This window comes from Gobius niger (assembly GCF_951799975.1).
Source record: "Gobius niger genome assembly, chromosome: 20".
In the NCBI taxonomy this organism is placed as follows: Eukaryota; Metazoa; Chordata; class Actinopteri; order Gobiiformes; family Gobiidae; genus Gobius; species Gobius niger.
The window spans coordinates 25,313,989-25,340,577 of NC_136871.1; the positions used below are offsets into that span (position 1 = coordinate 25,313,989).

At 40.2% G+C, this 26,589-nt stretch overlaps 3 protein-coding genes across 5 annotated transcripts in view; 1 reads left to right on the top strand and 2 right to left on the bottom strand.

Annotated features, from left to right (window-relative positions):
• The window catches only part of iffo2b (intermediate filament family orphan 2b), a 31,907-nt gene extending 23,256 nt beyond the window's left edge, over window positions 1–8,651 (top strand). The window contains exons 2-8 of one of the 2 annotated variants that reach the window (XM_079578304.1): window positions 1,612–1,672; window positions 3,795–3,890; window positions 5,375–5,545; window positions 6,742–6,890; window positions 7,574–7,775; window positions 7,858–7,956; window positions 8,074–8,651. In XM_079578304.1, the coding sequence (XP_079434430.1) occupies window positions 1,612–1,672; window positions 3,795–3,890; window positions 5,375–5,545; window positions 6,742–6,890; window positions 7,574–7,775; window positions 7,858–7,956; window positions 8,074–8,304 (1,009 nt within the window). In that variant the 3' untranslated portion in view covers window positions 8,305–8,651. The remainder of the gene's footprint in view (window positions 1–1,611; window positions 1,673–3,794; window positions 3,891–5,374; window positions 5,546–6,741; window positions 6,891–7,573; window positions 7,776–7,857; window positions 7,957–8,073) is intronic. The other variant, XM_079578305.1, reaches the window with a different exon arrangement.
• Window positions 8,652–13,207: 4,556 nt separating this feature from the next.
• Window positions 13,208–16,892, bottom strand: terf2ip (telomeric repeat binding factor 2, interacting protein). Of its 2 annotated transcripts, none has more exons than XM_079578410.1 (9): window positions 16,874–16,892; window positions 16,083–16,335; window positions 15,866–16,002; window positions 15,550–15,752; window positions 15,262–15,375; window positions 14,437–14,884; window positions 14,252–14,358; window positions 13,585–14,046; window positions 13,208–13,509 (listed from the first exon to the last, which is right to left on the bottom strand). In XM_079578410.1, the coding sequence occupies exons 2-9, from the start codon at window positions 16,304–16,306 to the stop codon at window positions 13,288–13,290; spliced, it is 1,917 nt and encodes a 638-aa protein (XP_079434536.1). In that variant the 5' UTR covers window positions 16,307–16,335; window positions 16,874–16,892; the 3' UTR covers window positions 13,208–13,287. The 2 variants fall into 2 exon arrangements, with proteins under 2 accessions (XP_079434536.1, XP_079434535.1); XM_079578409.1 differs by having other exon boundaries at window positions 15,262–15,395; window positions 15,546–15,752.
• Window positions 16,893–24,377: 7,485 nt separating this feature from the next.
• pparg (peroxisome proliferator-activated receptor gamma) overlaps window positions 24,378–26,589 on the bottom strand; it is a 29,351-nt gene continuing 27,139 nt past the window's right edge. Inside the window, exons 8-9 of the mRNA XM_079578702.1 lie at window positions 26,337–26,580; window positions 24,378–25,506 (exon numbers count right to left, since the gene is read on the bottom strand). Coding sequence (XP_079434828.1) covers window positions 25,259–25,506; window positions 26,337–26,580 — 492 coding nt within the window. The 3' untranslated portion in view covers window positions 24,378–25,258. The remainder of the gene's footprint in view (window positions 25,507–26,336; window positions 26,581–26,589) is intronic.

The window sequence follows — 26,589 nt, forward strand, 5'->3', positions numbered from 1 at the left end:
GGAGCAAACACGCTCAGTTAAGGCGGGGGGTAAGGGGTTAAAGAAGCCCTCTTGACTTGTTTAGGGTCATATATGATAGTAGGCCTTCCAGAAGAGACTGGAGGTAGTAATGTTGTTCATATCAGTGTTTCATTTGACGGTAAGTCAGAGGAATTGCCTAAGCTCTTGTTGCACATGTTTCTAATCATAGCCCGAGGCCTCTGATGCTCGTGTTACTTTCGAAAGACCAAATGTTTCTTGCAAAATCTACGAATCAACTGTGATCTTCTGTGGTGCAAATTTATCAAGTACTGCATCATCTAAGGCAGTGGTTCTCAACCTTTTGGAGCCGCGACCCCCATTATAACAGTTCATTAGGACCGTGACCCCCGCCTGGGTCAGACCATGGGAAAAACAGGGACATAACCTATATAATTCTTAAAAAACAAAGAAAAAACAATGGCTAAAATAAAATTAATCAAATTTAGAACAAATAATGGCATCCTGGCAAAATAGCATGTATGCTACAATACCATAATAATAATATATATTTTTATCTATATACTCTGGTGACCCCCCAAATCTGTCCCGCGACCCCCTTGGGGTCCCGACCCCCAGGTTGAGAACCCCTGATCTAAGGCACTAAATTCATTGACCAAAGGGGGAAATAATCAGTGTTACAATCGTTTTGTGAGATTGGAGTGTTTTATGGATCTATGGCAAAAAAATCCTTGAAGTAAATGAATTAGGTCAGTTTTGGTCACTCTAATTTGACTGTCGCAGAGTGGCTGCAAAGAATCTACTAGATTTTTCCCTTAAAGAGGGGGTGTTATGCTTTTTTCAATCACATAGCACCAGTCTATAGCACACTGCAATGATGACAAACCTTCTGTTGGTCTGTAAATGCAGTAAATTAGAATAACTGCCTTGTATAAAATCGCTCTCTCAAAATGGCTGCAGCGAATGTCTTGAAATAGGCCTCTGTCTCTTTAAGAACCTCTGACCCTTTCTGACACGCCCCCTCCACACGCTGTCTGTGGCATCAGTGGGGAGAGGGTTCTGCTGAGGAGCAGTGGTTGGTTACTCGGCTGGTGACGAAAGCTCGGAGGCGTCTCCAGGAGGTGGGGGCGTTCCTAGGAGGACTCAGGCAAACCTATCCCTAAAATGGCCGCCATCAGAGTTTTTACAGATTACTCGTAAATACGTGAATGTGCCAAGGCAACACTTCAGGCATGTTTTTAATAAGGGAATGACATAATAACATGATATAAAGCTTGAACAAGTCCATTTTGCATAATACCCCCCCCTTTAACCAACTCTCGCACGCAAACACACTCATCAAAGCTTGTAAATAAAGTTGTTAAATTTGCTGCACAGCTTTTCCAATCGCGAGTGCAGAATTTGAGTCTATTGTTCAATTTATCACCTCAGTTTGGTTTCAAAGGAGGTCGAGCACAAAAGGCCGGACATGGTAGCGAAATGGGGCGTGGGTCTACTCTGCACTGTCAAGCTCATGCTGTAATAAGATATGGGAGTGTTGCTGCCACAGAAGACCCATTGTACCTGCGTTTAGTGCCCCCCTGGGGGAGTGGGCGCACAGGATCTGACCCTGGACTGTGCTGTGTGTTTCAGATGGGAGGAGGAGATGACCCGCCGACAGCAGCTGGAGTCCACCGTGGAGTCTCTGCAGCAGGTTGGACGCACAAACGTGAAACATATCTGTGTGACATATCCAGCGTGACTGAAGAGACGCCAAGCCATGTTAAAAGATGCAGTTGATCACATTTCTACAACTGACCAAAACAATGAATTACACCAATACTATATCCTATTTATATAATATTTACAAAAAAGTGATAACAGCAAGTGAGAACGGCGGCAGGTTGGGACAAACATCAATAAATATTCTCACTGAGGAGGGTCAGGAAAGACTTTGGAGTGCTTCCATGTCGTCTTTAGAGTAGAGTCAGAGCATGTATTTAGGGAATGTGCGAAAACAAGATCTTATAAATGCCATCTAAGTATAACTCATGCAGCATGTGTACTTTAAACACACACACACTAAAATGGTGTTGTATTGTCCAGAAGAGCTCACAGGTTAAACTTCTAGGATCAGCCGGGCTTTTTTTGTTTGTCTGTCAAATGTACAGTATCTTCCATTTCATAAGGTGAATAAGCAATGAAGGCTTATTGTTTCTTTACCATAGACTCTGGCTTTACAAATACTGTTTAAGGAGGAAGCAGGTGGATTGGTGAAGCTGCCGCTGCAGCAGAAACTCAGTCCTGTGATGTTTTATTCAATATAGATTTTACAGGGCTGCAGCAGGAACCAGCCATAGCCGAAAAGATGTGTCAGATAAGAACAACTGTATTACAGGGACATTAAGAGAGCGTTCAGATAAGACAGACCATTAGCTACTGTTCAGATAAACATGTAGCTGTGCAAACTTCTTAATATCTAATATAAGTGTTTTGTCAATCAACTGGTCAATACTCATTCCCAACAGGATCCGCTCGATCCCTCATTGTTGACACTGTTGTTCAATCATTTCTTGCTGTTTTTTTAGACTTTAAATAACACTGTAGGTTCAGTTATGTAGGCAGTCAACCTTAGACCAGCACAGCAAATGCAGGGGCGTCGTTTTATTTACTGTCACTGACATCAGGCCAAAACAGTGACAAAACCAGTGTGCGAGGAACACGCGTCTTGGTGGTCCTCATGACGGGGAGCTGAGCTCCTTGGCGGCTCCGCCCACCCTGTGAGGGCGGGGCCTTTTTGTCCTTTTAGAGAACAGGTAGTAGGAGATTGAGCAGCCATGTAAATTTCACAGACGACTCGGGACCATTACAAAGAATGGGGCTGAATGGGACCCACTAATCTTTGACTATTAAATCTATGGACAGAACCCACAGGTCGCTCACGTTATTTTTGCTGAATTAATTATGTAAATTAGCCGCACCATTTAGCTTTAGAAACTCCTTTGACGTAGTGAAAATGTATGGGATGGCCCATGTCAGACTATTCAAGCTTTTTTAGAACAAGAATTTAACAACATATAATCTGTAGCCTACATCTAAATGTAGGTTTCAAACAGGCTGAAGCATTGGTCTGCTTGTTCACACATGGAGTAGGCATGAGGCAACATATCAAATAATCAATTGTCTAATATAAACTAGAGTTTTAAAGCGTTTTAATGCTTATTTCAATGTGTTCAATTTATTATACCAAACAAAAAATCCCTGTGTCCCCAGTGCAGCCCCCTGTTTAATGTGATATCATTAAGATCTACGTAAAACTAATTACTTCAATAGACCTGCTAAAAGTACAATTTTCCACTACAAATTGAAACATCTGTATATTACAATTAAGGTTAAAACAGACCTTTACAGTTTTGAAGCTGCAGCCAATCCAGATGGCATTGAAAACCAAACACTCACACAATAAACACACCACACACTAAGTATACAGGATGTGATTAGAGTTTGTGTAACAAAGTTACAATGAACAAGAATTTACCTACACTGTCAAAGTGTAGGTCATTTCTTACACTTTGTAGGAAATTACCCACATACTAAATTCTAGGGCCCAGAATTTAGGCTCTAGAATTTAGAGCCCAAATTCTAGGGCACACACATTTTTACCACTTATGATCATCGTTTTAGTCCTTGTTTGGACATAACTCAAGTCAGTGTTTTTATCTATACAAATGTTTTACAGCTATTTATCAGGTTGAAAATACCCATTAGTACTCGTCTTTTGCATGTGTTATCTGTAGCATATAAATGTGTACAATTGCGGTTATTTTTCCTACCAGAGCGCCGAAGAGTCACAGGAGGTGCAGGGGGAGCTGAACGAAAAGGTGGAGAGACTCAAAGCCGAAGTGGTCGTGTTCAAAAGTTTAATGACTGATGTAAGTATTTGGTCCACAATGCACATGCATACCAACACGTGTACTATGTGAAATGTTCAAAAACAAGCTTCTAATTTACCCTTAGAGTTGGACAAAGTATGTAACTGTATACAGAGCAATCACGGAAGCGCTGTTAGCTAACTGAATGGTGAAGCCAGGCCCTATATTAAAGTATGGTGAGGTATGGCATGTCTTTTTCATGGCTTTTGTAGAATTTCTGTGGTTTCTTTATCATTAACTTAATATAAGATGATGCTAAATGGCCATACGATGTGTACCCTATCACAAAAAAGCAGAAATTTAACTGAATATGGTTTATTATTTAGCTCAAAGACCACTTTTATACACTAATTTGTATTTAAAGTAAAATCTTTATGATTTCTAACTAGGCTTTGGTATCACCTAAATGTAGTTGATGGTTTGACAACAGCAGAAAACATTTGGATCTTTCATAATTTGGGATGTTTAATGGCTAAATGCTAACGGCTATAGAAAAAACACATTGAGCAGACTAACAAACGCTGAATAATGTCCACACGTTAGGATTGAACGCCACTTCTCCTTTTTATTTCTATTGTATATATCTGTTTGTGCTCACTTTCTCTATATCCTAAGTTTGTACAAAATTTGATAGACCCTCTTCTAAATAGTGCTTTTAAGATCCAGCCTTCTGACACAAGCTCCCACTGACCAGACCTCAATCAGCTGTATATCACTGGGACCACTTCCTCCTCTGCTCTCCCAGTATTGTTCAGTATTGTTCAGTGTCAGGCCTGCTCCCCTCTGATATACAGCCCATTATTCTGCGGCGGACCCGTCGCAGCTTGTGCTAACTCAGGGATAAATATAGGCGGGTGTCATTTCTGTTTCATCAATGCTTTTTGTTGTCTTTATTTTTCTCTGCGCTATCCTCCATCCTGCTGGTTTTGTGTGAACACAGTGGAAAGTAAGTTTGATAATAGTTTGCAAATAGGTTAGTTCGGCGCTGAGGTATGGTGGCCAACAAGTCACAGTACAGTATGTGTTGCAATAGAAGCTAAATAGATTTGAAAGAAAACTGTTTTGTGTTTATTTTTTGTTTGCCTACTATAAGAATAGTTCTCTGCAATATAAATGTGTTACTCTGTGTCTTGCCACTGTGAGCCACTAAAGAGTCCACTTTTTAATCATCTCATTTGGAATAACTTGCCACCATTTATTATCGATTATAAGTTAATAGTTCAGCATTAGCAGAAGTAGCATTAAAGAATAGCAATTTACTTGCAATAGTCACTGGTGATTAGAAGCCAACTCCCCCCCCCCTCATTAGTATTCAGTGCAGAAATGCAAATATGGCGTCAGCGGTGCAGCAGTTCTCAAACTTTGCCGAGAAAAAGAGCCAGTGTACCACCAATACGACCCATACTGCAGCAAACAAAACAGTTCTAGGTGAGGGTGTGTCAGCTCACGCTTTTGTAATCAATTTCATTCTTGCTTCATTGCAGCAAATGTCAGACCTGGACTCACAGATCCAGGAGAAGGCGCGACGCGTGGACATGGACATCTGCCGAAGGATTGACATCACGGCCAAACTATGTGACGTCGCCCAACAACGAAACTCCGAGGACATGTCCAAAATGTTCAGCGTCAGCCCGGCCAGATCGCTCCCCGAGAGGGTGAGTACCGGCTCGGAGGAGTGCTGACAGCTCTGACGTGGGTCGAAAAAGAATGATGAAAGGCCACATGCATGTGGAAAAATCACTTTCTATTCCATGGAGGCCAAAAACAATTCCAAGACGGTATTGTAATATTGTGTGATTGTTATTTATTTAATTTGGGTGCCACAAAAATGGTGGATGTAACATGAGCCAATTTTGTCGAGAAGCTACTGTGGGTTAAACAATATCTAAGCCTTTTTATCATTAAATCAGCCAGAGGCAAAAAGTCCAGTCAGAAGTCTTTATCTGGTTACGAGTATAAACTCACCATGTAAACACAGTGACAGTATATCAAGCCTCTTGTAGCTCTTTCAGACCGGCCACTCATACAGTGAAGGGAGATGAAATGCTGATGTGGTCACTGCCTTCAAGGTTATCATATTGTGCCGACGGGACAGGCTCATGTTCAACTGTCGTCAACCACTGGGAGCTATAGGAAAAAACTATATGTACACCATAACCAATAACTGCTCCTACATTTTACAACCGGCTTATTGCCCTTTTTATCATTTAATCTTTATTTGAATTTGCATGTTCTATTTGTGTCTGGGTGGGGTTTATAGGTTGCTACGGTTTCCCCCCATAAACCCATAAACCTAAAACATGCAAAAAAGGCTAATCCTGACCATAGTTGACTTTACCCGACTGATGTTATTAATTCTTAGAGTAGTCGATAAACATAGTGATTCCATTTAGATCAGGGGTGTCCACACTATTCATGGGGGGGCACGTACTGAAGCGTACACAGGGTAAAGGGGCATAGATCAGTGGTTAGTGCCGCCAAACCTTCGACTAGCAGAGGTTTAAACTGTTTTAGTATGTTAGAATTGTGTTGAGTTATTGGATTTCAAATAAAAAGGAATATCTCTGATGATGTGTACCGATTCAGCAAGAAGGCCACCAAAAATTGGTCTGAGGGCTGCATTTTGTTCCCGGGCCACACTTTGGACTCTCCTGATTTAGATCAAAGTTAAAAAGCTAAATTATTATAGAAAGTTTCTGGTCTTCACAGTACATGTAACATGCTAATCACAAGGCTGGCAAGCTTTCTAATGTAGGCTCACCACCCGCGTCTATTGACACTTCATGTTTTAACCCCACATTATCAGCCATCTTGTGTCATGCATCATATTGACTTTTTTGTGTTTGGACAGGGAGCCACAGCCTGCTGCAGGAGGAAGGAGCGAAAGGCCGTGTCCGATGAGGACAGCTCAGAGATGGACGCCGAGCCCAGTCCGTCAGAGGAGGAGGCACCTGGTTCTATCAACATCACTGATGAAATGAAGCGGATGCTCAATCAATTGTAAGTGGTGCTGCCTGTGTCCTCTGTATCAGCCCTGTCACTGTCTGGTCTCCTTGTGTGTCCGTGTTGTGACGTTGTCTTACAGTAGATCTTTGTCTCCCTCTGGTGTTTATGTGAGGTGTTGCATGACATTACTGTAACAGAGGTTTGTAACGAATAAATAGGGAATTTACACCAAAAAAAAGAAAAGTAAAAATTGAAATTAAGATGATATATAAAAGTAAATCCAAGCTTCAATTAAAGGCTCATTCATACTTCACAGGACGCAAGAACTTCTTGTTCTTGCACCCTGAGCTGCAGAACAAAATGAAGTCACTTTTGCCTTGTCGCCATGTAACTGTCGTCAGTTACAAAATGTTTCCATGGCTAAAAGGCAAAAGTGACTTCATTTATTCTGCAGGAATAAATGCAAGAAGTTCTTGCGTCTTGTTAAGTATGAATGAGCCTTTAGTGTAAACAATAGTTTGGTTGAAATGTAAGATTGTATCATAAGCATGAGTCGTTACTTTTATCTAAATACAGTTTTTGCATGCCTTCTGTGCTTCTGTGTTGTCTGTGACCATTGTTGAGTCTCGTGGCTGTGATCTCTCCTCTGTGTTTCTTCCCTCTCCTGTCCTTGTCTCCCTGTTTATCTCCACGGTCCCTCGTTTCCTTGTCTCTCCGCCCCTTTGTCCCCCCTGCAGCCATTGCTCAGATGATAACTCGTTTGTTGCCAGGCGGGAGACCTTTGACATTGACGATGACTGCGACAGTTTGACGTGGGAGGAGAACGAGGATACACTACTGCTCTGGGAGGACTTCACAAACTACAACGTGCCGAGCGCCATCGCCGTGACAACATGCCCCGCCCAACCGAGTGACCAAAACGGAGAAGGCCCTGACCCTGTGAGTTAAACGAGTAATAATACTATATAAACGGTAGAAACTTGCACTCTCTGTCTCAAAACTAACTGACAATGTCCCTCAGGACTCTCAGGACGGCAGTCTGGGCAGCCTCATCGATGAAACAGAGTCTCGATTTAAGACGAGAGAGCAGGAGTACCAGCATACCATTGGAGAGATCGAGGTGAGCTGCAGCAGAACTGATTTTTAAAAGCTTTTTCGAATAACTTTGTGTATTATACATACCTAATTTGTTCACAAGCAAGAATCTGAGCTCACAGTATGTCATATTACATCTCAGATGGAGCTGGCAACCGCGAAAAGCGACATGAACCGACACCTGCACGAGTACATGGAGATGTGCTCCATGAAGCGTGGTCTGGACGTGCAGATGGAGACCTGCCGCAGGATGATCAAAGGAGGCAGGAACTCTCCCTCAGTTAGCTCCGTGGCCAGCTCCGACTCAGGAAACACAGACGACATTCAGGACGAGATCTCAGAAAAGGACCCAGAGCCAGGAGCTGTGAGCTGATGGTGCATACAAGGGCCTCGGCCTGGTCCTCCTCAACACAGGGGATAGAATTTGGGACGTCTTTTTTTGGTCTTAAATGTTCTTACGAACGAACTGGTGCTTCTCCTGTAGTTTGAAAAGTTGTGGGCCCTCCTCTGTAAAGTGCATACACTGTAGACTTAAAGCTGTGCTCTTTTGCTCTTGGATCTGACAACCTTTATAGATTATTGCAATATTTTGATTTAGACTTTTTAAAATATACATGTAATATTCAGTATGTATTCACCTTATTCAGCCCCACTCACTCTTGTTTTTGAAGCCCTTGCACTTAGTGTAAGCACTTCCTGTGAGCGCGGGGCAAGTAGAAAAGAAAAGACATGTTTTGCCTCACCTCAGGCTTTCAACAGAGTGGCAAGATTAAAAAGTGACCTCACTATTTTTAGATGTATATTTTGCTTGCTATCTGTTGTCAAAGCCAATATGAGCTCAAGTCAGGCCTACAGTTTGGCCACGAATACAAGATGTTCCACCCGCTTGCATGTTCCTGAATAAGGTGAACATTTTCTACAATATGGTATAGGCGAGGAAGGCACTTCTCTTTGGTCCTCGTGTTGAGGGGCTGACATTGCTGTGATACCACCCCTTAGTGGTGAGGGGCAACTCCAGAAGTTTCAATAACCAATGGGGACTTTACACTTGTCAAAAACGTAAAAGCCTGGCCTCAAAGACATGTATTGTTTCTGAAAATACCGTTTATTTCCGTGACAACGCTGAAAAGAGTATAATATCTCTTACTATGCTGGTTTTATCAGTTTTTTTAAAGTCTTTGCTTTGGGCTTCGATTGACAGGCCCTGGAGCAGTGTGGAGGCGTAATGCTGCTCAGCCTGCCTCACGGGGCGTTTCCTGCCTTTTTGTCCTGTTTTGGAACATGCTCTGTAGGGGTAGAGCTGCTATATTGGATTCTCTCTCAAATAAAGTAATTCATGTAAATGGGAAGCAGTGAGCAATGACAGTCTATAAATATACAGTCTAGGGTAAAGAAGACTACCTATTCTGCCATCACATTCCCATCTGCTTTGAAATAATCATAGTAGCATTTAGTACAGTTACAGGGTTTCCGTGAACCAGGTCAATAAAAGCAGGTTTACTGTGATTCAAACTACAATAGCCATATGAATGCTGTCGTTTCAGGTGTATCTAGCCGTCTGTCTTTGTATGTTACTGTTTCAAGTGCAAAATGCAATGCTGCAAAAGTATTAAAAGCAAATAGCCTTTTTTTTTATTTTTAAGTACTGCACTTCACTCATTATTTTGAGGCTGCATAGTAAAGTTACTTTTGTTGTATTTTTTGCAGTCTGACGGTTGCCAGATTGGAGAAACAGAGCACAGCAGTTAAATGCACTATTGAAGTTCTATGCAACTATTCCCCGGCCTTATTCTGGACTGGCCTCCTTGTGTCATTTAAGTAGCCTTTTAAGCAGGTTTTCTAAGTGTGTTGGTTTATGTTTTTAAAATCACAAGAATGGATCGTGCATGACATTATTGCCTTACTACAGTAGATCCTTACTGTAACACTGTAATGGTTACAAGAGGTTGGAAATGTTCTTTTCTTTTTAGCCATAACCAATCTGAAATGAATTACTAATTTGGATGACGAGAGCCAAATTAGGCCCAAATATTATAAAGCTAACCAAAGGACACTCATTGCCTTTTAGAAGTAATCACCACATTATTATTGTTATTTTTGAATAGTGTCTGAATGTATGGACGGCAAAAGCTGTACACACCAGAGGTCAATTCATTATTTTCTTTTTCAAAAGGGGAACAAGATTGACGCATGAACACAGCACTTCGTAGTATTTCAGTCCAAGAATATGAGGTGGGTGTTGTTCGTTAGGTCAAAGTCTAAGTGCTTCTTCTTACACATTGAATTGTAATATTGCAGATTGTTAATTGCAGGCCTTACTGTGTAGCATGTGAGAGGGCTTTTAAAAAAATGTTTTTCAAAATGGCTTTTTAAACAGCTGCTAAAGAAAAGTTATATTTTTAATTAGATTGTATTCATGTGTTTTAGGCAAAAAGTAGTTATTTTAAAATGTTTTTTTTGTTGTCTTTTTTTCCAGCGTGTGATTACGTTAGCAAATCATTTAACTGCATATCAATATCTTGAGTATTTTTCATCAACAATTTGCTTGTAAGGAGTGGGGGAAAATATTTCAATGGTGGTCCTTATTTATAAGCAACACAATTCTTTGTGTTGACGTAAAACCAGCTTCATCAGTGTAACACAGAGCCATGTTGTTATTGCTACTGAACCAGGTAGTTTTAACACAAGCCGTGGCTCGCGGCTTTTCCAAGATGTGATCCCGGATCAGTCAAGCCAATCAAGCCAAAGTGAGCATTTGACGAAGGTGAGTTCAACCAGAGATAGTGCAATTAACGCTTTCAGTGTTCATTAATGTCCTCACGACTCATACATGGCATTTATACTGATCAGTCGTAACATTACGACCACCTGACTCTAAGGTTGCAATAATCCAGATTACACAGGCTGTGGTTAAGTCATTACTTTTGTCTTCCTTGGACCAGCTTTGGTAGTTCCTGAACACTGCAGACTGGCAACACCCAGTTATCTAGTCATCACTATTTCCACAATGGTCGGTTTGCCAACCTTCGTCCAAAATATCACATTTTAGGAAAACGTTGCCATGTTGAAGTTAATCTTTGGTGGTCACAATGTCATGCCTAATTGGTATTTATTCTGAATATGACTGTATTTGATATACTAACTGCATAAAGTAAACTAGAGAACAGAAAAGTCTTCCTATTTTGTGTTGATTGTAACTTGGGGGGTCCTTACAAATCTGAATGAAATACTGTACTCTTGCTTGTATTCTGAAGGATTTAACTGTAAATGGAGTCATTTTCATGGGATGTCCATATTTCTTACAAAAGGGGTTTTATACAAGTGTGTTTTATAAGCACAGCTTTGAGACTATTTTTTGCTATCATCAATGCCTCTAATGATTCATTGCTTTATTTTTTCTTGGCATAATTAATTTGTACTGCTTTAAGTTTGAAAGAGTATTTTGTTTAAACTCTATGTACTCTGTTAATGTGGTATAGGGATCATGGCTGTACTGAATTGATACTGGGGTAAATAAAATAAAATGGAAGATTGAATTTAAAAAAAAAGTCTCCATAATTATCTATTTTTATACATCTATGGTTGTGGAAGTTCTTAATGATGGGTCAGAACAACCTTTTGTTTGTATTATTTCTTGCATTTTATGTGCTATAGGTCCAGTAAAAGCATTCTTCTCACAGGCGAGGTCTGTAAGTTTTCAATGTTTTACAAATTTTATAGATTGCATGCAATTAACCACTTGGACTTTTTACGTAATATTGAATAATTCCTTTTTTTCCCCTCCATTTGCTGATGATATTAACTAACTAGGATCCTGTTGGCCTGTCTGGTCCAATCAGGTTTGATGAAGTCCAATCAAACCTCATCAAACCTCATTTGATGAGGTTTTAATCTTTGTTTTAGATGCAAGAGGGCAACGAAAATGACCATTTAGCTTTTGGAGCTTGTGGGATGTTGAACAGTAATAAGGCAGAGGCTTCGGGCATGACCTTTGAGAAACTATAAGGCGAGACGCTGCATGTGAAGTAGAATGCTGACGTACTTCGGGCGGCACGGTAGCACAGCGGTTAGTGCTTGTGCTTCACAGCTAGAAGGTCCGGGTTCGATTCCCACCAAGGACGGGGCCTTTCTGTGTGGAGTTTGCATGTTCTCCCCGTGTCTGCGTAGGTTTCCTCCGGGTACTCCGGTTTCCCCTACCACTAAAAACATGTACAATAGGCCAGGATGTGTGAGAGTGTGTGTGAGAGTGCGCATGGGGAACGACGGATGAAAATTAGCCTAAGGCTACAATCCGGTGTGGCTTGTTCATTAACTTGCACTGTCCCTACCAAATAAACCATAAATATGAGGGGAAAAAATGTATTGCAACTTTTCTGTCATTATATGTTTTCATCATAGAAGATAGAAGAGATATTCCATGCAGCCCCATTCATAGTAATGATCCCAAGTGGTCTGTGAAATTAACATGGCAGATGATTCTCCTCCTACGAAGCCTGTTCCTTAAAAGGGCATAAAGGCGAGAAGCCCCGCCTTCAATGGCTCTGTGACGGCTACAGCTTTACTATTCAAATGTGTACTTTTTTATGTCCACACTTAATTACAAAGGCACCTGTACCTTTGTAAATACATTGTTGTTGTGACAAATTGTTGCTTTTATCATATTTTATTATTAACTACTTATAGCCTTAAAGTTTTAAACGTTTATTATTTATCTACAGAGTTCAATGTTGCATGTTTTATGTTTCAATGGCAATAAAACCAATTCTGATCCTTTTCGTGCAATAAGCACAAAATAAATTATTCAGACTTTTGACTTCGGTGAATTCTATTTTGAGACCTTTTGATTTAAAGTTTGAGAACCCTTGCTATAGTTAGTCCGTATAGGAACAACACAGGACAAATCAACTATGTCATTTTCATTGTATTTTTTGTTTAACTTTTTGCACAGCCGGTTGTTTTAAATGTGCTGTATAAATAAACTTGAAATAATTTGAAAACTAAAATGGTGCCAATCAGAGAAGAAAAACTAGTCCTATCATTCTATGCTTTAGAAAACTTGTTGTCACGTTGACTTGACTCAAAGCAGATAAATACAGTACATTATTCATTTATTTATAACAGTAAGACAGTAGCCATTTATTTTACATTTCTTATTCAAGCGCAACAGATAAAATTTAATCATTAGTGTAAAACAGTTTAAAAATATGAACTTTAAAAGCATGGTTGAATAGTTGATCTCAAACTCTGCAATTACCAAGGCCCTATATTACAACAGATATTTCCACTGGTTTAGTTCATGTTCAGACCTCTTTATGATAGCTGATCTCTGTAATTTGCCCCACAACCTTAGACCTCTTCACCTCTCCAACTCCAAAAACATAAGTCTCTTGGCCATGCCCTCTTCTCCATATTTGGTCAGCAGTTCCTGTCGTACTGTCGGGTCCCCACAGCTCAAACTCTGGTCTTCAGTTCGGGTCCAAATCGGTCCTGAGAACGAGGAGGGGTTCATAAGGAGCTCCCGGGCCAAAATTAAGTCTCCACTGGCCCTCAGAATGGCTTTGGTAACACTGACAAGATCCTGAAAGGAGGAGGAGCATGAGAAAGGAGGAGCATGGAAGATGTGGAATAATATTCAACAGAAAATGATCCTCACCTGATTGGTTTCCTTCATAAACGCTTTGAGGAGCTGAACATCTTCTTCCAGCTGATCCTGGGTCAGTGAAGGTGTTTTTGCGTTTCCGTTATTTTGACAAGCAGCTGAAGTACTGGGTTCAGCAACAAGAGACTGAGAATCCTCCTCCACCTCCTGTGACTCACTCTCGAATATAAAGAGATGGGCCTTGGACGTCACCTCCTCAGTTGGTGGATTGCCCCTTGTGGTTGGCTCTGGAACTGCTGCTTCAGAAATGCTTGGAGCAGCAGCAGTACTTGTTGTCGCAGTAGCAATCGTAGTAGCAGTTGTGGTGGACGGAGGCTCTTGTTCAGCTTGTATAGGGCTAGGGTTTTGTTGATTTTCTGACGTCAAAGTAGCTGGATCTGGATCGCTTGAAGTAGCAATAACGGCTTCTACGGATGTGCTCGGTCCTGGCGTTTCATACTGACTATCCGATTCAGACTAAGAAAGGAAAAAAAGCATCAAATATTGTCATTTGTAATTATTGCACTCCACACACATCCACAAAAAAGGCTAAAAGCGTGGAAGAGTGCTTAAATTGTGATTAAATTGAGATCAATAAATGAGAAAATATGTGTTTTTTTCTTCTTCAGTAAAAATATATCTAACTAACTTCACATATTATTATTAACTTTTCCAAATTTACCTCACTGTCATCTTCAAATTCCTTTGTTGCCATCTCCAGAATCCCCAGTTTCCTCTTCTCTGCTTTCTTTTTTGTGGGTTGTGGAGGGTCTGGACATTTTACCTTATCTACAGCAAACATGACACAAACATTTAAATTACAAATGTTCTTAAAAATATATATATAAAAAAAAAAAAAGCTTATACCTGTCTGTGTTTTGCTTTGTTCACTCTCCTCTTGGACCATCTCTGCCACATTAGTCTCTATTGTCCTTCTAACCTTTCTTGGTAGCCCTCTTGGTTCACTTTTAGGACTTGAGAAGTTTTTCGTTCTGAGAGATGATCTGAGTGAAATTTCAGGAGGCGTTCCTGACGACCTCAGTCTTTTTACGTATGGCACATTTTCCAACTCAAATTGCTGTCTTGTTGTTGGACGGTTAACTGAGGTGGGAGGAGAGTTGGCTTCAGTTGTTGCCTCTAGTTGGTCGTCTTTTTCGGAGGAAGCGAGGTCAGGTTGAGGTGGTGCCGGCTGTTGTTGCTCTGGGGTCTCATCGATCTCTGATTTGGAAGTTTCCATCAAGTCACACGCTTCGTCATTACCTTCGGTTTGTGGCACAACCGCTTGTTCATAATGGGAATCAGATGATGGGGAAATCTGCAGAAACATAAGTCCTTAAACATAAACACAGTGCTTTTATAGAAATAAGTAAAACACCATTGGGAAAAGGTTCAACTTCTTTGAGACTACAAAAGTACATGAAATTACATCATTCTTCAAAACATATGCAGTACCGGTCAAAACTAAACACTTTTCATGTTGTTTATGTTATTGGCTGTACTCCATCTTATTTTCAACACTATTTACATTGTATGACACACTGAATCTACAAGGTAAACAGTTTTGAAATAAAAGAAAAAGCAATACTTATAACACGATTCCAAAACTTTGACCGGAACTGTATGTCATAAAGGAAAAAGTAAGATGATTACATGATGATAATGAAGAATAAAAAACACACAGCATGGAGTTACCTGTGTTAGGTCCATCTCTGGATCCTCCGTTTCAACTGGAGTCTTTTGAGGAGAGGAGCTTTCTTCTTTCTCTTCCTCGTCTTCACATTGCTCTGTGTTCTGCTTCTTGTTTTCCTTGGACAAAAACAGACTAGCTTTCAAAAAGATCAGGGAGCAAAACATGAGAAAAGAAGCTCGAATCCCTTTTCATATTGGTAATTGTCAATCTACTCTAAATAAAAACTAGATTCATAAATAAAGTAAATAAAAATTATTTAAATTATTTAAACGTCAAGGTGAAAGACGTACCTTTTCTGCATGGGCCTGCGTATACTCTGAAAGTCTGGGTGACAGTTGGATTTTGTAACGGTACTTCATGGACTGCCAGCTGTGGCTCGTCACTTGTTTCTTTGCCATCTCCTGCCAGAGTTTGTTACCGCCGAGCTCTTTTACACGCTTGCTCACAAAACTGAGAATGGCATGATCTTCCTCTGGTGTGTAAGCAGTTCTTCCTGTTAAACAAATAACATACCACACTTATTAATTCAATACCAACTAAGATAAAAACAGCATAGCATTCAATTTACTTAATACAGTACTATTGCATAAATGGATCCTGTCATACCACCAGAAATGCCCGGAGAGCCAGCTTTGCTGTTATGTTTAGTTGCGTTTGAAGACTCTGGATTTAGCCTGTAGTCCTCTACATTCAGCCTTTCATTCTTCTCAATGCAGTCACGAATGTACTTTGTCGATACATACCTGGAAAACACAAAACATATGAGCCATTTATGTCGGGTGCAGTGCAGACAGGCTTGTATTAAGTTCATGGCATTACCCACCAGTGAGCAGTAGATTGAGTGACAGAGGCTTTCTCCTCTGGATCTTTGAGTAGAATGGCCCCAGGTTTTTGGACATTACACAGTAGTCCCCCTGCAGCTTTAATGAGGGGCATCAGCTCCCGTTTTACTGGGCCTGGGCGAAGGTAGAAGCACAGAGGCTCTCCATGCTCCGTCTCAAACAACGTCGGAGATATTTTGACCTCATCATCTTGTTTGGCTGACATCGTGGACGTCGCTGTATGTCCTTTGGAGGCTAAGAGAGTAAACATACAAACAATACTTTAGTCACACAAAACTGTCCCAAGTGCAATGGAAGTAGTTTTTAAATCAACCTCTGTAAAAGCACAGAAACACTACATGCCTCAGTCCCCGTGTGTATATATATATATATATATATATATATATATATATATAGTAGAAAAACACAAAATCTTAAAGGTATAAGATTGTTTTGCCGCCGCTTTATATTTATATTGTGTTTTTTGTTGTTGTGAGGTAAATCAGTAACACAGCTGACATGACAATGACATGCATTTCCAAAGCTTTGTGGACACGTATTTGGTTCAAATGCACAAATAGAAAAAAATAATAATAATATTTAGTTTGTTTACAAGAGCAGAGGACAAAAAGTGCAACTTGCCCCAGTAAATCTCACCTGAACGAAAAGAAACATGAGATAGTCTGAAGCAATCCCACGCCAAATCCGTAATATGTAAAGGTAAATCGTTTCTTGTGGTAAAACCAGCCTTATTTGTTGTTTATAAGTTAAAATGGCATAAGAAGAAACTTACCTTGAGATGTTCCCGCCGTGACAACCTATTATTATAGATCCATGGTGACAACAGACGCTACTTCCTGTACTGTTCTTCTTCGTGGCTCCGTCAGGCGCGTGCCAGTGCTCCACAGCGACAGATCACTGAGCAGTGGGCACTGATGGAAAAGAAAAAAAAAAAAAGAAAAAGAAAAAAAAGTGGTATAAATGTGTTATTATGGTAATAGAGAGATGGCCTGGACATTTACCCATAGACATACAATTGAGGCAGTAAAATATAGGCTATTGGTCTTTTAAGTTTACTTAATAAGCTCAGAGCAAATGAGTGTGGGGTAAATTAAACAAGAAATTGCCTACATAGGCGATGGGGGAGTGATATAAGGTCATGGTCAAGGTCAAATTTATTTATAAAGCACATCTACAACAATCCCCTCCTGGAACCACCACCTTAACGTGGTGGAGGGGTTTGAGCACCCGAAGGATCCTGGGAGCTCTGTTGTCGGGGGCTTCGTTGCCCTGGTAGGGTTTCCCATGGCAAACAGGTCCAAGGTGACGGGTTGACAAAGAGCGGTTCAGAAGCCGTGGACCCACCACCTGCAGGAGGAGCCATAAGGGGCTGGTGCAATGTGATTCGGACAGCTCCAACGGCTGTCGGCTGCCCCCTCAACCCAGCAACAGACAAGTGGAAGAAAATGGATGGATGGATGGATTTACAACAACCATCGCTGCCCAAAGCGCTGTTCACCGGCAATACAAAATTTCAATAATATAACATAGCCTGGTTTTACCATACCCTCGTACTTACTTCGTTTCAGGGGCCTGGAACTTCAATTGAGCTCCATTATCTGGTGGGAGGGGTGAACTCCTTTGAAACGATTGTATCTGATTTTCGCTAGCGTTTGGTCGTGACGTATGTGATGCGCTACAGTGAGTAAAGCGAGCCATCATAACTCTTGGGGGCATTCCTTGCACATTCCAAGGATTCAATTTTAATTTCTGGATATTTGGGAGCCGAGCCAGAACGGATTGAAGAGCTTCCATTTCTTTGCTATCCGCTGCTATTGCCAACCCCCGCCTCCCCCGCTCGCTGAATGGTCGGTAGAAAGTCAACCGATGTAACGCAGCCACTGAGATCAAGCCCAGACGTCGTACATGTAGGGAAATTATAATTGACCGGAGTTTACGGATGGCTAAGGCCAGGCTAGCAATAACAAGAACCACCAAAGAAAAGCCCGTGTCAAAGAGAGTCAAAGACTGAGCTGTTTTTGGCGCCATGCCATTGGTCTGACAACCCTTTATTCTGAAAAATGACCATTGAGCAGAGGTGCCATTTCTCTGACGTCTCTTTAGTCCGAAAAAAACAAACTGTGCTCGGAGTTTACCACGAACACGCTCCAAGTTCGCTTAAGAGAATAGCTATTTCACATGACATTTATTTCAATTTCAAAGTTTAGAAATAAATGCTATGAACTTATTTAGCGTTATATAATCCATATATTTTAATGAAAATAATTAATACAGTTAAGCAGTTAATTAACCCTAACCCTACAGCATTAACTCCTCCAATGGGTCCCTTTTTTTTGACTAAAGAGATGTCAGACTAATGACAATTATTTAATGAGACGTCGAACTAATGGGTTATCGGACTAATGGGCCGACCCCAGCTGTTTTGACACTCGAGGGGAGACTGTTCCAAAGTGATGGCGCTGCAACAGAAAAAGCACAGGCACCACTCGTTTTTTCATCCGGGACATTTCATTTTCTGACCTCATTGTCCTCTTTGGGACATGAGCAGACAGAAGCTCTGACAGGTAAAATGGAGCCATCCCATTTAAACACTTAAAAAACATTTAGGACCTTAACAGTTATTTATATCCAAATCTCAAAACATATTGACAGGAGAGCTTACGGTTTAAAAGGCAAATAGACTTGGACATCATCGGCAAAACAGTGAAACGGACCCAAGGGGCAGCAAATACAAAGAAAACAATAAAGGGCTTAAAATAGAGCCTTGGGGCACTCCACAGTGGACAGAAAAAGAGCGGCCCTCAAGATACTACTGGAACCATTGTAAGGCTGTGCCTTTGATGGCCACACAGTCTTCGAGTGATCCACATTGTCAAAAGCTGAGGATAAATCTAAAAGCACAAGAACAGTGGAAAATAAACAGATAAAAAAACAGATGAAAGAAGATAATTAAAAACTCTTAAAAGTGTTTTTCAGTCCTGTGATAAAGTTGTTAGTTTATTAGTTTTGTATTTTTGCAGCCACAGGTTATACGAGGACAGAGCCTTCTATTGCTTCATAATCTGTAAAATAGCAACAAAATCTTTCTCTGATATGTTTCTCATACAATTACATTATTATACATTATGATTATCCTTTATAGTGACATATTGGACCACACACGCTTAAAATAACAAACTTGAAGTAATCAGAAAGAAACTGTCTGTGCGTTTGTTCCAGACCAGAACATTCACTTTTAACCATGCATATTTTTTCAAATGAACCCTGACTCCATCTCCCTCAGGCTGTTGTTATTGGCCACTTCTGCCTCTCCTGCTTCAGCAGAATGTCTGTGTAAAAGGGCCTCCTCAGATTGATGAATCCTGAACAGCTGGAAGCTGCCAGCCTGAACTTTCTATTTCCAATGTTGACGTTATACAGGATTAATCTCCAAAATCTGGAAAGCACTGGGACTTTCGATCTTTGTTATAAGTTTGTGTCCAGCAGAGGGAGCTGTACAACTTCTCATGGTGCTAAAGTGACAGCCCAATGTGAAGCCTGAGTCTGAAGTCTTGTATGTTATATGTGATCATAGGCCTGTCTTAGGGACAAGCCATTCACTCCAGCTAGAATATCCTTTCTCTCTGTCAAAATGCAGTTGTTAGTTGAAAGGACTTAAAACCACATTAAAAACAAAAATGTTAGAAACTCGGAGCAGGACGCCTTCTCTAAGTTTTTAAATCAGTGCTTCTCAACTGACATGTGGACCCACTGAGATGAGGACGGCCGCGACCCAAATAAGATTATTTATTCTAACCCATGAAACACTTTGGTAGTTTGGTACTAGTATATAGCTCAATGTAAAAAGGAAAAAAACAACACAGCATTTCCCACACAGATTATTGTTAATTAACATTTTGAATCAGCCTTTAAAGTTTAAATCATGACCAAGTTACAGCACAGCTTCAGAGGCACAGCAGGGGGGCTGGTCTAAAAAGACAAAGCAGGAAAAGAAAGGAATGTGTTACATGTGTATGTTAAGTTTTACCATTTTAAATCAGTATGTAGCTGAAAGTCACTGCTATAATTAAGTAATTGTGAATTTAGTGAATTATTATTCACTAAGTTATTATTTAAGTTATTATTTAGTAAATAATAACGTACCAACAAATAATTTAGTTAATATTTCGTAAATAATAACTTATTAGTAGTTATTAGTAAATAATAACTTACCCAAGAAATATTTAGTTATTATTTAGTTAATAATAACTACATTATTATTCACTAAAACTCACTTGAGGACCACATTGGAAATAAGTGTTTTTTTACTTACATTATCCTCTGGGAATATTCGTATTTGTGTAATTAAACATGTATAAATTTTACCAGATGAATTCATATCATTATTGGTTTCCCTCAAGGGATGGTCAGAATGATTTCGTTAACGAAAAGGAAAATCTCTTTAATTAGTGAGTAGGCGTAGTAATACCTGATGTCATTCACATGTTGGAAAGAATTTCAGTCGGGTGAGGTCAGGTGACAATTACAGATGAATGAGTCACTTGGGAACTATCATCTTCACAAAGCAAACCCGCTGTATATTTAAGAATGTGAGAGGAAAAATACAACCTGCTAAAACTCACTGTCAAAAAAAAAATCCTTGTGGGTGTAGGATGTAGTATGTATGTCGTAATTAGAGTTAAGAATCGTTGACTGAACAAACTGCCTTTCATAATCAGCTGCATTAGTCATCGTATCATTCACTCATTCTTGCCTCATGACTGAGTTCAGAATGTCACCAGAAAAAGGATGGTGCCCTAAAAATAATGTCACTACTGACCAGACTGGGAATCTCCACAACCGGACAATGTGGATCTATTTTGGTCAGTCTTAATCAGGTCGTGTAATGGGACTTTCCCCATTCACCTTTTCATCCTGAAGTTTAAATATGTACAGTAGCCAATACAGTTAAGTATACAGGCTTTATATTGACAGCCTATATATATAAATCTTATTTTCTTTTCTTCGTTTTGTTGCAATATATTTCTGTTACACATAGAGAGAGTTAGTTGCAAGTTTGATGCAGCTTACGTTGTATTAAAGGTGTTTTCGGAGCCACCCACGATCACCCTGGGATAACAAGCTGTGACCCAAATATGACTTAGACTTGTAACATACAATTAGGTGGGGAGTAACTAAATTCATTTATATAGAATATGTATTTAGATACTGATTTTGAGCATTTAGAATACAGTTACTTTCCAAACATCAAGGGAATACATCACAGTACTCAATCATTAGATTTTAGCTCCATGTTGCACAGCATTATTAAGAAAGAACTTTTAATGTTGACTTGTTTTTCCTAAAATAAAATAAAGATTTAAATTGCTTTATGCCACAGTTCACACAAACACTGCTCACGTGCTTCACTAATTAATGGTAAGTGAGTTTATAACAGGTGTTTCAGCAATTGTAGTCTACATTTTTGTAATTATACACCATATTTATACATAAATATAATGACAATCAATGTGAAAGTATTCCAAAAGTATTCAAAGTATTCATAATACAGTACTCTGATAAGACGAAATAATGGAATATGTTCCAAAATACATTTTAAGGCGAGAAACTGTAGGTGAATAGGATTTTTTATTTTTTTTTACAGATATCAATTTGAAACTTTTGCTGTCGATCACTGGCATAAATGTGAGAAAACTCTACATTGCAAGTTTTCTGTCATTTTATCTTTTCATATAAGAACAAGGTGTTTTATGTCTAAAAAGCCCCAAATTTCCCATCTTTTCGGCGACGAAATCTGAATAATGTATAGAGCTACATTCAAATGTATGGTTTCATTTTATTGATAAATGAGTTGCCAAGACTTTCTCAGAGAGGATTTTAGATTTCTTGTTTAGTTAGAAAATTAGCTGTCTTTTAGTGGAAAAATGTGTACATTTTTTATTTTTGCCTCATTTTTTGACTTTAAAACTCAATAAATGGGGCTGGAGATTAAATAATAAAAAATCCCTCCGAAAAAATCTTCCAAATATTGTTCAGTCCAAGGCTGGAAAATGTGAAGTCTTTAGGTCTGACTGACGTGGACATAGTGTCGCCACAATGACAGAAAAATGTGTTTTGAGAAAAAGGCCCTTGAAATGCATTGTCCCATATAAGTCTATGGGGGAACATTGAATCAGCGCAATTTTTAAACATGTTATTGTGAAGATTTGGTATGTTTTCTGTTTCCGGGTGAAAGCTTATATGTTCAGAGACCAATTTGGCCCAAAACCTGAAAACTGAACAAATTGAGTTTTGCCTGTAGTGTCTCTCCTTAAGGAAAGTATTCAGTATCCGGGAACTCAATACAATTTCAAAGTATTCTCCCCAACACTGGCAAAATATAATGTAAAATGTTGTCTTTTCCTCAAATATTGTTGTTGAATGGGACTTGATGCAAGCTGGTCATTTTATACTCACTACTGCCACCTCAGGTCTTACGCGTAACTGCAGTCTCTATATTAAGCTCATGCATGACGGCACTTTGGACACACCTTTTTGAGTGACAGTGCAGGATTTTAGAGGCAGTTGTGGTGAACAGGTCTCAGCTCATTCTACACATTTGGACATTGCTACATGTGGGGGGATGAAAAATATACGGAGTTTAACATTTTAAACTCCGTATAGTCCCTTTGAATAAGCATGAACTAAGCCAAAAAAGCTTAAATTATATTAAAAAGCATTGTGGTAACAGTCATTAAAACAGACTCAAGTAGTAAATCTATACTTTTTTGCTCGTAACCCACTGAAAATGGTTCCGCGATCCACCTTTGGGTCCAGACCCACCAGTTGAGAACCACTGATTTTGGCCTGGTGCTCGAAATGTGAAATATTTTATGACCCACGTGATGTACGAGGTACTTGGTGTGAAATGTTTGAGAGCACTGGCCTGGATAGACAGAAAAGGAAAAACCATATTTTCTGAGGTGGCCCCTGCAGTTGCAATCCTGTGAGTTTGTCAGGAGGCACTGACCTATCGTTGCCCCACTCAGGTCATTCACGGCTCAATCCACAGCCCACACAACACACTCAAATCCTCACAGACAGCAGCTCCAACTGTTTACCAAGTTTACAGAGTTCACTCATTGGATTTATGCCAACTATACACAATCTTCCATATCACATGATCATAATGAGAGGTGAGCTTCTCCAGGTCTCTCTCAAGAGTACCAAGCTGGGGGATGTTTTAGCCACAGGAATCAAGATACAAGCGCAATCTTAGGTACCCATCCTGGCTGAGGGAGAACATGAAAACCCCCACAGAATGGCCTGGGTAATGACTCCAGATTAGGGCCATATTGTGTTTAGGATTCATACCCATGTCTTGCGTGTCTTTTAATATGAGATAATTCCCAAGTATATTCCTTTCTAGGCACATATGTAAACCAATACTTACACTGCTTACCCATCACTGCAACATTCAGTTTAATACAACTAAACTGTTGCTAATTTGCCACAAAGCCTTTGTTCTTATGAGCGAGCACCAACACCTGCTGCCCTGGACTGAAAGAAGACCACGTCTACCACCTCAGCTGCTGCTACTAGTGCTACTAATACAGGAATGATTACTCCCACCTTTAGGCTTTTATAAGCAAAGTCATGTGGGTCTCTGGTTCAGACTTTGTCCTCACTCTCAGATCAGAGGAGTTCAGTCGCTGCTCTCACTTCAACTGGGTGTGCGTGTGTGTGTGTCCACACATCGCACGTAATCGTAAAACATTGACTTTTCTGAGCATTCGAGACATGTTTTCGAGGAAGAATTGTTTTAAGTTCTCAATATCAATTACTAAAGGACAGTTATGGTGAAGAGAATTTTAATCTTTGGTGGGATCTGGGAATTTTGTCCACATTCTTGTCTCAGTAGGGAAATTTGACATTTGCATTAAACCTATCCTTCATCTTAAGGCTTAAGAGCTTTATGTCGGGAGCCGTGGGCGACTGCAGTGCAGTTCCCAAGAACCCATCTCTAGATCTTGTGCAAGGATCTTGGCCAGGAGAAGAATTTAGCACCTGTGCATGTTTGGGAACAACATTCAGACACTTAAGGTCAAAACAGAACCATATAGAGGTCTTTCATTCACTTTTACTACTACTCTCATGAAAGTACAAATACTCCAACTCCTCAACAAGAGTATATCCTCAAGTTTCACTCATCATATAAGAAATGCACTCCTCAGAAAGAACAAAAAGTTAGAAAATATTTTATTTACAACACATATTCCATACAATTGAGTAATCCCTTTGCCCTAAAATGGATTGAGCAGGCACTTTGTAATCTTTAAATGCTTTTTTTTAAACAAGATTATCTACATAGAAATAACATTATACCTGACACATGTGTAATGTAGGATTCTTCACAAGGCACAATACGGCTATTAACAGGTCACAATAATGTGCGTTCTCACAGTTTTACAGACGACTCGGAAACATGCAGTGAATGTTCTTTGGAGCAGATTCAGTGCACCGTTTTTTCAAATAAGGCAAGTTTCGTTATGACACTAAACATACAGTAGACAAAAGCTGCATAGACAGACAACACACGCGGCCATGTGCGCCTAGATTTCACAGTGGTTCAGTTAAAGCGTAGCAATGATTCTCACCTTTTTTGCACAACCAATACCAATCAATTAAGCCCCTTTTCTTGATCAGGCTCTAAACCAGTTGCTGTGAAAAGTACACTGCATATTATCTGGACAGGATGGGAAAAAAATGTTGCTGTTTTACAATCATACACTGGGATGACCCCTGCTGGTTTTGGAAGGTCTAATATAAAATACATCGTTTATACTTGTGTGGTCAGGAACAGTGGAAACCGATAATGTAATATCGTAACGTGCCCATAACGTAATACAATAGTGATTACAACCATATTCCAGTAAGGTGCATTGGAGTTTATGGGTAAAAATATGCACTAAAATGGCAGCAGGACACACGCAAACTCACTTGTAATACTAATACGTTTGTAGTATGCAGTTCTTTGTTGTTCTAATGTGCACTTGAAGTTACTGGTTCAAAGCCTTTGAGTCCATTTGCAATTTCAGTCAATGTGTCAGTCTGGTTTAGAAACACAGCGTCCACTCCTCCTCTCTCTACGATCTTTGCAGTCTTTGGGCAGCAGCCTCTAGTACAGGTCCTTGATGATCTCTTGGAGCAGCGGGTGCAGACACATGTCCACCTCGGTCTTCTTGAGGAACTGGATGAGGTGCACGTGATCGGTGACTACTTGCCGGAGGTCGGTCATCTTCTGCAGCAGTTTGGCGAACAGCTGCAGGGACTCGGGGTGGCTCAGTTTGAGCTGCAGCTCCAGAGAGTGCAGCACCGTCTCCTGTAGCTGTTCAATGGGCTTCACATTCAGCAGGCCCGGCCGGTCTGCAGGGAGGGACAGGGGTTCAAATGACCGGCAAAGTGAAAAGCACCACATGTCGGCAGATGTTATAATATACACTAAATCAATAGGTTCTGTTTCTGTGTTCTTGTTTTTTAGACCTAGGCTTTAAATATTTACTCTATAGACTGGATTCTGTCTTGTACACACAGTTGGACTGCAAGATTTGCGAATTGCACTTTTTTTTCTGGGTAAAAAAGTGATGATAATGAAAAGAAAAGAAAAACAAATTCATGCTGGACAGTGTTTGTGTTTATATTTGTGAAGTCCGTACTCTATTGTGATGCAAGCTCTCAATGTCAATGTTGCTAACTGTAAAAGATCACTTATCTGGGTTTACAGTCATAATCTCTGCAATTATGTTAATGATTGATCTAAATGACAAACTTCTTTCCTACATTGGGTCAAAGCAGTCTTTTTGACTCCAGTGATCAACCAACATATCTGTCAAAGCAAGAAGTCCTTTGAAGTCCTCTTTCTTTTTTTAATCTATAATTTCATTTGAATTGGGTAGTGTATCAGACTCTGTACACATTGTGGCTTGGGTGAATGTTTGAGGAAGAGATTATAGTTTATTGCTGTCAGCTAACCCTGATAACCGAGTCAAGGCTGGTCATCGCGTGCAACAAACCTCGACGTCTGCTGATTTATTACACACTCAATGGAGACCGCAGACCAACAAGGGTCCAACTTATCAATAAAGTGATGACATCAGATGAAATGCGATAAGCTAAAAATACTCCGCCAGAGCACAAGTAAAAGCTGGGATTGTGTGTGGAAAAAGGGCAAGCGCAACAGTCCCGCTCGAACTCACCTCCGCTCAGGATGATCACTGCCAGAAACAGGGCCATGTCACTGTCGTCGAGCTCCAACGTGTTGAACTTGACGCAGAACTCGAACTTGGGCTCCATCATTCGACAGAAGGGCTGCCTCAGGCTCTTTAGGAACTCCCGCGTCATGAAGATGTGCCCGTACGAAATCAACGTCCCGTCTTTGTTCATGAGAGGAGCCATCATGATCATCAGCACCTCGATCACTCCGTACTTTAACAACGTCACCTGCAGGAA